The 12,701-nt window shown below is 44.3% G+C and overlaps 1 protein-coding gene across 1 annotated transcript in view; it reads right to left on the reverse strand.

The window, feature by feature from the left end:
* TRPM4 (transient receptor potential cation channel subfamily M member 4) overlaps nt 1-11,178 on the reverse strand; it is a 115,909-nt gene extending 104,731 nt beyond the window's left edge. Inside the window, exon 1 of the mRNA XM_018564365.1 lies at nt 11,155-11,178. Within this exon, the coding sequence (XP_018419867.1) occupies nt 11,155-11,178 (24 nt within the window). The remainder of the gene's footprint in view (nt 1-11,154) is intronic.
* Between the last annotated feature and the right edge of the window lie 1,523 nt (nt 11,179-12,701).

The following is a 12,701-nucleotide window of genomic DNA, read 5'->3' on the forward strand; positions in this document are numbered from 1 at the left end:
AAGGTACATGTACCTTTTTTTGCGACGTGCTGTTTTTTTTTAGCCGCAATCGTGTTCAATTGCACGGGCGGAAGCACGACTGGGGTGCCTTTAGAAAAGAATGGCACCACCAGCGCGATCAGCAGTGATGTCAGCGGTGATGTGCGACTTCGTGACCGCACGGCAATCTGCGCAGTTTCGTGCATGATTGCCACGCGGTCATGGATCGCGCAAGTGGGAACCTGGCCTGAGTGATACACAAAAAAAGCTACATTTGTGTTAACAGTTAAGGTACTTGAATGCATTTTTGTGTTTTAACTTCTGAGTTTAGTGTCACTTTAAGCTGGCCATACACCGTTTCAGACTATTTTCGCACGCTAAACTAGCGAAAACTTTCAGCTAGCCATAAAAAGATTACATTTTTTAATTGGAAAAAAATGCAATCTGTGGTTGGCTCTACCAGCACTACCTGGCTGAACAAACTTTGATGTGAAAAATCACAGGACCTGGGCAGAAAATTGCCAATCAGCTGCAGTCACTGTAAGAGTATTGCTCACACAGGGCTTGGCGAACAAATTGCCTGGGAGCTAAGTGGCGTAAAAAATTTGGATTTGAACTGTTTGGGATATAACATGGGCACTGGCTGCCAGAATACCATAGCCAGTAGGGGAGGTTCCTCGAGCCACGCTGTTTATTTTTGTAGAGAAAAATCTATCTTATGTATGGTGTATGGCTAGCCTTACACTCAAATGCATCAGCATTCTCAATATTATGGTGTTTCACAACTTGCTAAACTGTGCTGCACCTCTCCGTCTTCTTCTCTCCTCCTGCCCATATTTGGCACTCATACTGTAAGTATATGTGCTAAAGGATTAAACATCACCAAGGAAATTGTAAATAAAAGCTCTTCATCTCAAAGTATTTACAGTTCATTTAAAATCGATCCTCTCTTTACAACATTGAGACATTTTAAATTGCTTTAACACCCTTGTGCTTAGGCATGCTTTCCAAGTTGAAGACACAGTGTATGGGGAATTCTGTACTATTGCTGTCAGTAGTACAGTTATGAGCTACGGGCTTTGGTGTGGCAGGTTTTTGAAAGATACTGTATGGTGGAGTTTAGGAGAGCTAACTTACAAGCCCACTTCAGATGGTAATGCATGCAGAACTTTTAGTATTGTGTGTTTTACATGCACTTCTGTGTTCTCCCTAGAATTTTCTTGTCAGCCAGGTGAGATGAAGAGCTAAGTGGTAAGAAAAAAGGAGTGGTGGGAAATCACTTAAAATCTCTATAATGGAAACCTAAACTATATCAGTAAAAAAATAAATCAATTTGTTTTAGTGCACACAAACATTATGTTGGAATTTTTGATTAAATATGGAAGACAGGACTGCATTACTTCAATATAATATGTTGATCTTCAAACTGTGTGAACTCACAAAACATTAATACTCAATCTACAAATACCAAAAATTTGAGGGACGCATTAAAAGTCTTTTATTTATTTAATTTTTTTAACCTTCTGTCTGGGATCAGGTCTCCCCCTGATTTCCCTTAGATGTCTGTGGATTGGTGCTGTGAGCGCTTGGCTTTACCATGGTGCCTGGCGGATGCGATCAGAGGCAGCAGCGGAAGGGCTTTGTTTACATTTTTTTTTATACTTGTGATTATTGTGATTAGCCATCACATCGACCACAAGGCACAGAACCTCAGTGGTCCTGTGCTTTTTACCTGTGATCTGCAACATGATTCCAAGTAATGTGAGCACAACTGTTGCTTGCATGTACATTGCTGAGAGGATGTTTCAAAACTTTAACCTTAGGGGGTTAGGGGTACAGAGGACGGTGAGAGGAATATACAACAGAATAAACATAAAACCATCTTTTCTTTCTCTCATTTGTTGGTCTGTACAGTTAACGTAACTGTGAATATAAAGCATATAGTATGTTTCTCTTATGATGTCTAAATGCGGCTTTAGTGACAGGTACTCTATAGCAGCCATTCTCAACCAGGGTCCTGTGGCACACTGAGGTGCCTCAGAATGTTGTGGTATTGGCATTATGTTGTGAAGGGGGAATGAAGACTGATGTAAAAGGGGAACTCTGTGTGTTGTAAAAGTGAGGCCTCTTGATGTGAAAGGGGGACTCCTGAGGTGAAAGGGGGACTCCTGATGCAAAGGGTGACTCTGATGTGAAGGGTGGGTTCTTGATTTGAAGTGGGCATTTCGATGTGAAGGGAAAACACACTTTGTGTGAGTTTGCGTCACGGCGACCGCGCACTTTACTCAGGAGAGGGACGGACAGTTTGTAAAGAGAAGTACCGGTATATTGTCTCCCGTCCGCTAATGGGAGAGAATGATGATTCTTTTTGGATTAACTGCACTATGAGCGATCCTTTTTTCTTATGATACACATGGATATGGAGGTTGTTACTACCAGAAGAAATAAGAACAAGCACCAATGGAGTTCACAGCAGTTGCTGCGGGAGATCAGGTTTTCCTGACTAACGAAAACATATGCTGGCTGTTTTGTACAGTCATTATTTCTGGTGAGTGCATTACTTTTGGGGGATCTGGTTCCAGCACAAGAGAAGGATCACTTGGTTCACAGCACAAGAGAGATTTGGAACACGCTGTTTGTGTATATTATGTGTATTTGAATCACATTGTGATTTGAGAATTTGTTTCACTCATTCATTACAATATGCACTTTTTGCACGGCCACATTTTAATCATTGAGAAGATGTGATAAATACCACTTTACTCATATTCACACTTTTAAATTGTATATTTTCATTGTTTTAACACATGTTAGCGATTCATTCTGGTATCAATTAAGGTTTTCAGCGCTGTGCAATTAATTTAAGATAATCAAGAGCCTTGCACTTTTTAGTACAGCAGCTTTAGACCTGTTTACCTAGCTATTTCCTAAGCGCAGAATAACGACACTGCCAAGATACAGAAGGTGTAGGAGTTTACAATTTATTGTATCAGGGTATAAGGTAGGATACAGAAGGTGTAAGAGTTTAAAATCTGTCGGGGTATATGGGTTTACAATCTATCAGGGTATAAATGAGGATACAGAAGGTTTACAGAAGGTGTATGAATTTACAATCTATCAGGGTATAAGGAGGATATATAAGGTTTACAGTCTATTAGGGTATACAGGGATTTTACAAATGTTAGAAGAATTTGCACTCTATTATGATATAAAGCAATTATAAAGATAGTGCAAACACTTATAGCCAAACAAGAGTAGTACAGAAGGTTACAGTTTACAATCCATTCCAGAATTAAAAGGAGAACTATGAGGTGAGTGAAAATCACTCAGCCTCATAGATCGAGCCGACGTGTGACAATGAAACGGTCACACGTTGGCTCAATAGATCGGGAAGTGAGGGAACACGTACCGTCGCTGACTGTCACTCATAGTTACAGGGATTCCCCCCCTCCCCTGTCCGCTCCCCCAGCGCTGACTGACGGAACGGATGGGGGAGGGGGCGGGTACAGCTGGCTCTGCCTCTAGATAGATAGGCAGAGCCAGCTGTCAATCACACAGCTGGGTGGATCCAGACAGTAATGGCTGTGGCGGTCTCAGTATACCGCGAGCTGTAGCTCACGTTATACTTAGCTTTGGGTCACGGGAGGACGCTAGTTTGTGTCCTCCTGTGACCCTGTGGAGAACTATGGGGAAAAGCACTGACCCCATAGTTCTCCTTTAAGTAGTAATATAGATTTCTTTAAGGAATAATAATTTTTTACTCCATGTTGTTCTTTCTGCAGTTTCATGCAGAGTTTAAAATATTGTGTTTCCGGGTGTTCAAAAGCACTATTTTTGTAAAATGTTATAATAGGTTCAGGGGCGTATCTACCGCAAAGGCAAACCAGGCATTTGCCTTGGGCGGCAGTTTTAAGGGGGACGTCAAGAAATGCCACCTCCAAACCAGTGTGGCAGACTGGCCTTCAGGCAAATTAGATGACCGCGAGGCTTGCCCGGTGGAGGAGGGAGCCTCAGGTTAGTCGAGCTCCACCTGAAACACTAGTGTTAATTGCTGTTTCAGGGAGAGCTGACAGGAAGTAGGTACCTGTAGACTTTCTGCAGCCATTGCACCGGGGAGCCCTGGAGTAACTGTCAGCATACATGTATAAGGTGGCGGAGGGCCGCCCTGCTGCTAAACCGGACTGAGTGCTTGGCTTGGGAACCCTGCATGGCAAGCAACTCTCCACTCTGCTTGTCATTGCTGCTGCTGGATCACTATCAGGTGGACACCCAGCAGACCGGCACCATGCACTTCTATGAGTAAGCGGGAGGAGGGGGGAGCCAGGGACCCAGATATACAGCCCACCATAAACCCTACATAGCCCACCTGAGAGTCTACACAGCCCACCATAGACCCTGCACAGCCACCGGAGTGTTTGCGCAGCCCACCATAGAGCACGCACAGCCACCTGAGAGTCTGAATAGCCCACCAAAAAGCCCACCCAGCCCACCATAGAGCCCACACAGTCCTGGTGAGACCCCATACAGCCCTGGTGAGCATCACAGAGTATGTAGCTTCATATTATTCTGCATTGCTGTTTAATGCATTGCTGGGATTTGTAGTCCTCTCAAGCTGGTGGTATTCTGCATGATTCCAATGGCTTCAGCCTCTACAGCCCCTTTTTCTTAGTATTCAGCTCACTGTATCAAGGCTTGAACTCCTTCAGTAGTTAAAAAGGTCCACTTTTCCTTTTTGCCAGATACTTTTGATAGGAGCTCCATGCTTGTATGACGCAATATGTGATGGGAGATCGGAGCGAGGGTTGTTTGTTTTGTTTTGTTTGTCTGTACCTCCTATTGTTTAATTGTCTGTCTGTTTGTCTGTGTTTCCCCCGTTGTACGGTTATATGCACTAGGCAGTTGGAGTCGTCGACTACAAATTCTAGATGTGCGTGGTGCAATGTTGCGTTTATGCGGGTAGAGGCTTGTACCCATACCGAGCTATACTTTTGATGGGGTTTGTTCTACCCACCCTTGTATGTACAACTTTTACATGAAAAAGTGTTCAATAAGAACTTATTGCAAACAAAAAAACAAAAAAAAGGTCCACTTTTCGTTTTTCAAGGCGGTAGGATGAGGCCTTCTGGATAAAGCGTCAGTATCCAGATTAACGGCCCCAGGTCGGTACATGAGGCTGAACCAAAATCCAGATAAGGCAGCTAGCCAGCAATGTACTGTTGCATTCAACTTAGCAGTAGTCCGTATATAAGTTAGAGGCTTGTTGTCAGTTTTGACCATAAAGCCCCATATAGATAGTCCTTCAGCTTATCTACGACGACCCATTTCAAGACCAGGGGTAGTTCCTAAGGCTTTTGCTCACATAGGCTACAGGTTGTAATAGCCCATCATGCTCTAGGTACAACGTTCCCCCTAAACCATCTCGACTGGCATCAACATGTCACTCATAGGGCTAAGCAGGATCAGCATAAGCCAATACAGGTGCTTGAGTCAGACTTCTTTTAAGGCCTTTGTTTATGCACTCATTTTGTATGGACTCCTTGGACTTTCTTGGGCCTTGGTACTTGGGGTTTGGACATTTCCTGATCTCTTCTCCTCGTCTTTAAAAAGCCGGTCAGAGGGCGAGCAATCTTGGAGAACCCTTTAACGAATCTTCTATAGTAAGAGAAGAACCCCAGGAAGGATCGTTGACAGTCTGAGGTCTTAGCCAGGTTTCTACGGCTTCTATCTTCTTGGGATCGGTGGATAATCCTTCTGACGAAGCAATATGTCCCAGATAGGTGACTGATGGCAGACAGAACTGACACTTCTCTAAAGATAGCTTCAATCTCTTCTCATGAGGCCATTTAAGAACTTTTTCTAGCCGCTGCTCGTGTTCTTCAAGGTTCTTCCTGAAAACTATCAGGTTGTCCAGATATACAAGTACCTCTATCAAGTTCATGTCTCCTACCATCTTCTCCATCAAACGCTGAAATTTGGAAGGAGCTCCAGTTGAACCTAGAGGCATCCAATTGAATTCCTAGAACCCCAAAGGGCAAATGAAAGCAGTTTTCTCCTTGTTTAGGGATTTGGTGGTATCCACTCCGTAAATACAGAACACTGAATCACTTGGCTCCAGTCAGACACTGTAATGCATCCTCTATTCTTGGGAGTAGTATATTGGACAGGGGTGGTTCTCCGATTAATGGTGTGATAGTCTATACACAAGCATATAGATCCATTTTCTTGCGGACCACTACTATAGGAGAAGCATAAGGACTTCTGGACTCTTGAATTATACCAGTCCTTTTTAGTTCTGCCAGTTGTTCTCGCAGATCTAAGTCCCCCAGTGGAACCTGTCGAGACCTTTCCCGAAAGGGTCTGTCATCCTGTGACGAATATGATGTTAGGTACTCTTTGCACACCCCACATCAAACATCCTTAGAGAATAGGTCTCGCCATCTAAGGAGCTGGGCTTGAAGTCTTTTCTTCCACTCCAGCGGGATAGGGGCGTCTCTGGGAAAGAATTTCTCAGCATGAGTGTGCATGACTTCTTGGTGGCATGGAGCCAAACACCAAGGAAGATAGTCTAGAAATTGGAGCAGAAGAAACTGTAGGACTGGCTTGTAGTTTCTCCCATTTGTTTTGCAGATTCTTGTTTTTGGAGCACAGTTTAGTGAGGTGCCCAGTTGGCTCCTTTACCAGGGCCCAAGTTTTCCTCCTGGCTCTGCAGGCAATAACTTCAGTAATTCCTTCAGGACTTCCTCTGCCGTACTTGAAGGAGGCCTCTTTCGTCCTGATAAAGGCATTGTTGGCTGTATATCTGTGAGAGATTTCTGTAGGTCAACCCGAGTTTCTGCCACATTCACAATAGCTTGACATATCTCCGCTTGAATATCTGCCATCTTCCTGACAGTGTTTTGTAATTCAAGCTGCGTCTGTGCTAACTGAGCCATGGTGTCTGGATTGTCTTCATCAGAAGGTATATGGGTTGTAGATTGTTTTCCCATGTCAACATCCGGCTCAAAAGTGTACCCGGAATCATCCTCATCCGAAAAACTTTCACTAGATTGCAGAAAATGCATGCAAACCTTTTCCTTTTTTTGAACGGGTTTCTCCATAGTACTCTGACTTCCTCTGCTCGTACAGCTCTGATCAGTTCTGGGGTTTTTAACTCTTTATTGCCCGCTCAGGTCTTCAGTTGCCACATCATAGGGTCTAGGGCAGTGGTGGCGAACCTAGGGCACGCGAGGCCCTTTCTGCTGGCACGCGAGCCCAGGTTCAGAGACCACCAATTGAAATAGATCCGGCTGACCTGGTACGCGATCCGTGCCAGTCACAATCAGGCAGCGGCGGCGGTGGCCAATAAACAGGCAGGTTAGACGGCTGCTTCCTCCTCGCTAGGACCCCGGGAGGCCCCTGCGAGCGGCCGTCTAATCTGACTGTTTAGAGGTCACCGCCGCTGCCTGATTATGACCGGCCCGACTACAGAGGCGATCCGGGACGTTCGGGTCCCCCGTGAGAGCCGTACAAACTTTTCCCACGAATGTCGTGCGATTTTTCAATTTTTGCATGCAGCCCGACGGTGAAGGTCACGCGATCGTCATTGGAATGTCACCTGAACATTCGCGCATACCGGCCGCGCGGAAATCCGCCCAGCTGAGTGTCGCTCAGTGGGAATGGGGCCTTAATGTTTGAATATGCGGGTTTCTCTATTTTGCCTAAGACAGTGATGTTGAACGTTTCTTAAACCTGAGCACCCAAACTGCAATACTAAACTTATTTTCAGCGCTGGCACTTTGAGATAAATAAATTGATTTTGCGTCGCAGTTTGGGCACTCTGGTTCAAAAAGGTTCGCCATCACTGGTCTAGGGGTTGAGCACCCCTTGTACTTGTTGCATTCTGACCTCGTCGACTGTGATGGAATCCATCCCCTTTTTCAGCAATATATGGTGTAGTATCTTGTCGAGACGTCTCATATAGTCAGACATCTTTTCGCCCTTTTGTCGATAGGCTCAGATTGATACAGCAACTCAGCAGCTTTCTCTGTTCGCTCAAAGAATTCCAGCAGAATGATTAGGTAATCTAGAGCAGTGCAATCCTGTTGACTGAGCTTCAGATTTCAAATGGCTTCTGAAGCAGGTCTCTTTAAACTTTCGGTAATTCTTTGTTTCTTTTGTGCCTCTGGAATATTCATCCATGGCCTGCATTGTTTGTTCAATCCATTCAATCAAAACTCTCCACATTAACTGGCACTGATAGATTGCCTGAAAAGAATCTCAATCCTCCAGTATAAGGAGGATCACTCTTCTGACACTTTAACACAAGGTCTCTTATTGCTGTAATGAACTCTGGACCTATGCTCACCACTGAACCAGATGGAAAAGCACTTTGGACTGAAGCAGCTTGGTTTGTGCTCTCTGGGTTGTCCATTTCTCTATTTGGCTGAATTAACCGAGTCTACTGAATTTACTCAGTAAATTCTGAGTTGCACAGTTACACACTTGCACCCTGAAAACCGGCAGGAATATTCTTTTTCCATTCCAGTAATACATACGTGTGAGAAGTTTCTGGGTTTACTTGCATGTCTACTATTAGCCCTCGCTGTTCAGGTATTAGTGCATTTATGGCTTGCCGAACTTGTTCCTCAGTCCAGGTGTCAGTGGGGATATCCATCACCATACTAAGCTCTATTCTGCTACATTCTGCTGCTGTTTTTGGATCCATGATGTTTGCTGTGTTTGTTGATGAGGTCACCACTTTGCGAGGAATAACAGGGAAATCCCGGACGAGAAACCCCCAAGTGTAGCGCACCCACCTAAGGAGCAGCATACAGTAGCAAAGCAATGGGTCTCCCTTAGTTTCCACTGTGATAAGCCTCGACAATGGATACACAGCACACCAGCACACCTTGCAAGGTTTTGAAAAGTTTTACTAAGCAGTAACAGAGAGTGACATACAATAGAAAACACGGTTAATGTTCAGACAGGTGCTGATACTACTGCCTATCTGACTTCCCACATTATACTGAACTGACAGTATTACATTTCCTGGTGAATAGTGGAAGCAATGATACAGTCTTAGACCAAACAGATCCGGGTCCTAAACCTAGCTAGCCATTGTTGGGGCCCAAACTCTGCTGGTACAAGTAACTTGAATATAATATTAGGATATGACCAGTAGCCTCTCACCCGTCCTGACGTTGAAGCGATCACCGCAGCCATCGGACAACTCAGGCACACCACTGGATCACCAGGGAATGATGTGACTCCTCCTGGGCTTGAAAGGGGGGTGTATTATGTGTGCGGGGGGGGGTATTTTAAAAAACAATCACTAGTGATTGATTCCTGATTGCATGTAATCCTTTCACATATGATTACATGCGGTATGCAGGCGTTTACATGCAGATGCTGTCACCTGATCATTGACTTAAATGGGTGACCTTCTAAACGCTTGTAACATGCACAGACAGTAGGCACTGGTACCGTATATAGTTACATTTTATTTTGAAGCATGCATTTTGGCAAGGGACCCCCACAGGAATAAAAAATTTGCCCAGTGACCCCCAAGTAAATTGAGTATGAGACCCCTGGTCTAGAGCAATCGTTCTCCAGCCAGGGAGTAGTATCCTCTCCTGCCAAGCAGTTATCACAACACAACAGGAACACAGGCTTTAGTGCTGCTGGAGTCTCTTAATGGCAGAGCCAGCAGATCTCTCAGTTATGTCTGCTGGTTCTCCCCTGCTAGAATAGCCAGGATTTTTCTCTGCACACCCAGTTCACTCCTCCCTCCTTGCCCCACATCATCCTGGGAAACATAGTCCATTAGACTTAGTCCAGTATGTATCTTTCCCAGCCATGGACCTCAATCCCCACAAGTTTCTGCCACAGGAGTTCCAGGCAGCAACAATGAGTAAAGGGGGGGGGGGGGGGGGGGGGGAGGGGGGCACACACACACAAATATATGGCATAACCCTTTCCTCAACATACCTAACCACCCTTTCTCCAAATCATGCCAGTCTCAGAGTGCCATCTATTGCATCCCTCAGCAACCCTTATATTTTCACATCTCTCTACAATCTCAACACTTCTCCAGCATCTCTCTGCACCCTTTTCCTCTATATCACTACACAATCTCATTGCCCTTTATCCAGCATCCCTCTGCATTTTTTTTCTCCAAGTCTCATTGCTGCTTCTCCTACATTACTTTAGTGCCACTTACCACCTAAGTGTCACTTCACAATCTTATCACTCCTTCTCCAGCATCTCTCACCACCTCTTGCCAGGTTTCATCACTGTCTCATCTCTTCTTCATCCTCAGTGCCACTTCTCACTCCATGTCACTACACAATCTCATCACTCCTTGACAATCAACTCTCAGCACTCCTTCCCAAGTTACTCCACTTTCCCAATTTCTGTACTCCTCCATGTTACGCCACTGTCTTATTGCATCCCCATCCCTGGGGCCTCTTCTTACTCCATGTTGCTCCACAATCTCATTCTCCTCCATGCTACTTCACTGTCTGATCACTTCTTCATCTCACCCTACGTCACTCCACAATCACTTCTTCTCCAGCATCCATCAGGAAGCTGTCTCCGTGTTATTTCACAGTCTCATCGCTTCCTCATCCTCGGTGCCCCTTCTCACCCCATACCTCTCCACAACCTCATCACTCTATTTCCAGCATCTCTCAGCATCCCTTCTTCTCCATGTTACTCCACTATCTCATTGCTTTTCCATCATCGGTGTGCCTTCCCACTCGAAGTTACAACACAATCTACACAATCTCATTGCTCCTTCTCAGTGTTGTCTCATTAATTCTTCATTCTTGGTGCCCCTTCTCACCCCATGTCACTCAACGATCTCAGTGGTCCTACTCCAGCATCCCTCATTGTCCATGTTTGCCATATTACTACACAGTCTCATTGTCAACCTCCTTGTCCTCTCAGGAACATAACCCACTCTCAAAATTCTTATGTCATTTGTTATAATAATGCAATGGTAAATCAGTGCACAGAATAGTTATAGTCTAACACTGAAAGCACAGTGTCACCTTATACTATCTTACACGTGCAGCACGCTATAAAACATCTTATATATAGCAGCATTCCCCTGACGCCTACACATCCCCCATGGTGACAGCCCCATCTCTCAGTCCACCCCCTTTTTTACATAGACACACATTGTTACTCTCCTACCTGAAAAAGGGTACACTTCTGCATTACACCCGTGTTTCTCCTCTTCTAGTACAACTCCAACAACTTTTGCTAGTTTAAATAAACTTGGCACGTTCTTGCTGCAGCTTTAAAAAAGTTAACAGCAGTAATAGATGTGGTCTTGAATCAGTGTAATGAAAGGAAGCCTTGGGTGGATTCCTTTTCCTGCTAACCACAGCTCTGTCTTACTAGATTGTACTGTAGCTTATTCTAAATCAAACAACAATTCCACTGGGAATGACATAAACATAGATGAAAGTAGGAGTGGTAAAGTGTATTTTGTGTGATCAAATTGCAAAAATTAAAGAACTCTGCTCTAATTAGAAAGCCTATTTCTGCAAAATGGTTCTGAATCTCTCCAATGAATGTTCACCATAGATAACAGAGACACTAACACATAAAAAATATTTTGCCTCCACTCCATGTCATGCTAAATGACCCCGTGCAAACAAAGCTATTGTACAAAGGAAGCCAAGACCTTCTCAGCTCTGATCTTTTATGCAGAGGGAGTGCCACATACATTTTTTTCTTACATGAGGTTTACTTTTGGATGTCAAGGTATCCTGTAAACAATCTTTTTTTATGTAAGCCAGGGTCACGCTTGCGGTGCACGTGAGCAAGTAATGCATGTTTTGCAGCGTTTGTTGCACAACAGCATAGAGCAGCCCTCTTATTGCAATGGCATGCCCTACGCGTGAAAAACGCAGCAAAAAAGCTTATGCAGCAGTTTGAATTGCAAGCTTCATGTTTTTTTTAACTGCATTTGTTGTTTACAAATCATCATTTGATGCATGGCTTGATCAGCTTTGTTCTATGTGTACTATGGATTTACTATTACTGTGCAAGAACCCTTTTCAGGGAGAGCTTTCTCAAGCACAGTATGAATGTCATCTCTGCTCTGAATATCTAAACTTTGTTACATTATAGTAGTGTATGTAAACCTATTAGAACTACTTATTGCATATGAGCATTTAATAAGACCCTAACAATAACTAGCCATACATTGCATCATTTTACTAAGCTCAAAAACGTTTTTTCCTGTTATCTTTGCAGTCACATGATGTAGCCTATGTACCTCCAATCCCCACTGTCGGATAATGTGGGGATTGGAGCTTGTCAGCTAGCAAGAGACCGCTGCCGTACAGTGAAGCTGTACGGCAGCGGCCGTTTTAAATGGGAATCAGCGGGGGGGGGCAAGGAATAACCTAGGGGGGGGCAATTGCCCCCCCTTACCCCCCTGTAGAGACGCCTATGTGCGCCAACGAGTGAAAACGACAATTGCACTTCGCATGTTACATATCACCGTAAATGTCAGAGTGCGAGCAATAATTTTAGGGCCATCAATCACTGATAACGCTAAACCTATGAGCAGTAAAAGCTTTTAAATGGTCGCCTATGGGCAATTTTGGGTATTGTAGTCTTTGTTGCGGTTTCACGGGTGCGCGCAATTTTAAGGCTTGACATATTTGGTGTCTATTTACCCGACATGACCCCATCTTTTATATTTTACCAAAAAGTAAAAAGGTTTC

The sequence above is a fragment of the Nanorana parkeri genome, unplaced genomic scaffold, assembly GCF_000935625.1.
Source record: "Nanorana parkeri isolate BGI_ZX_2015 unplaced genomic scaffold, ASM93562v1 scaffold747, whole genome shotgun sequence".
NCBI classification, from domain to species: domain Eukaryota; kingdom Metazoa; phylum Chordata; class Amphibia; order Anura; family Dicroglossidae; genus Nanorana; species Nanorana parkeri.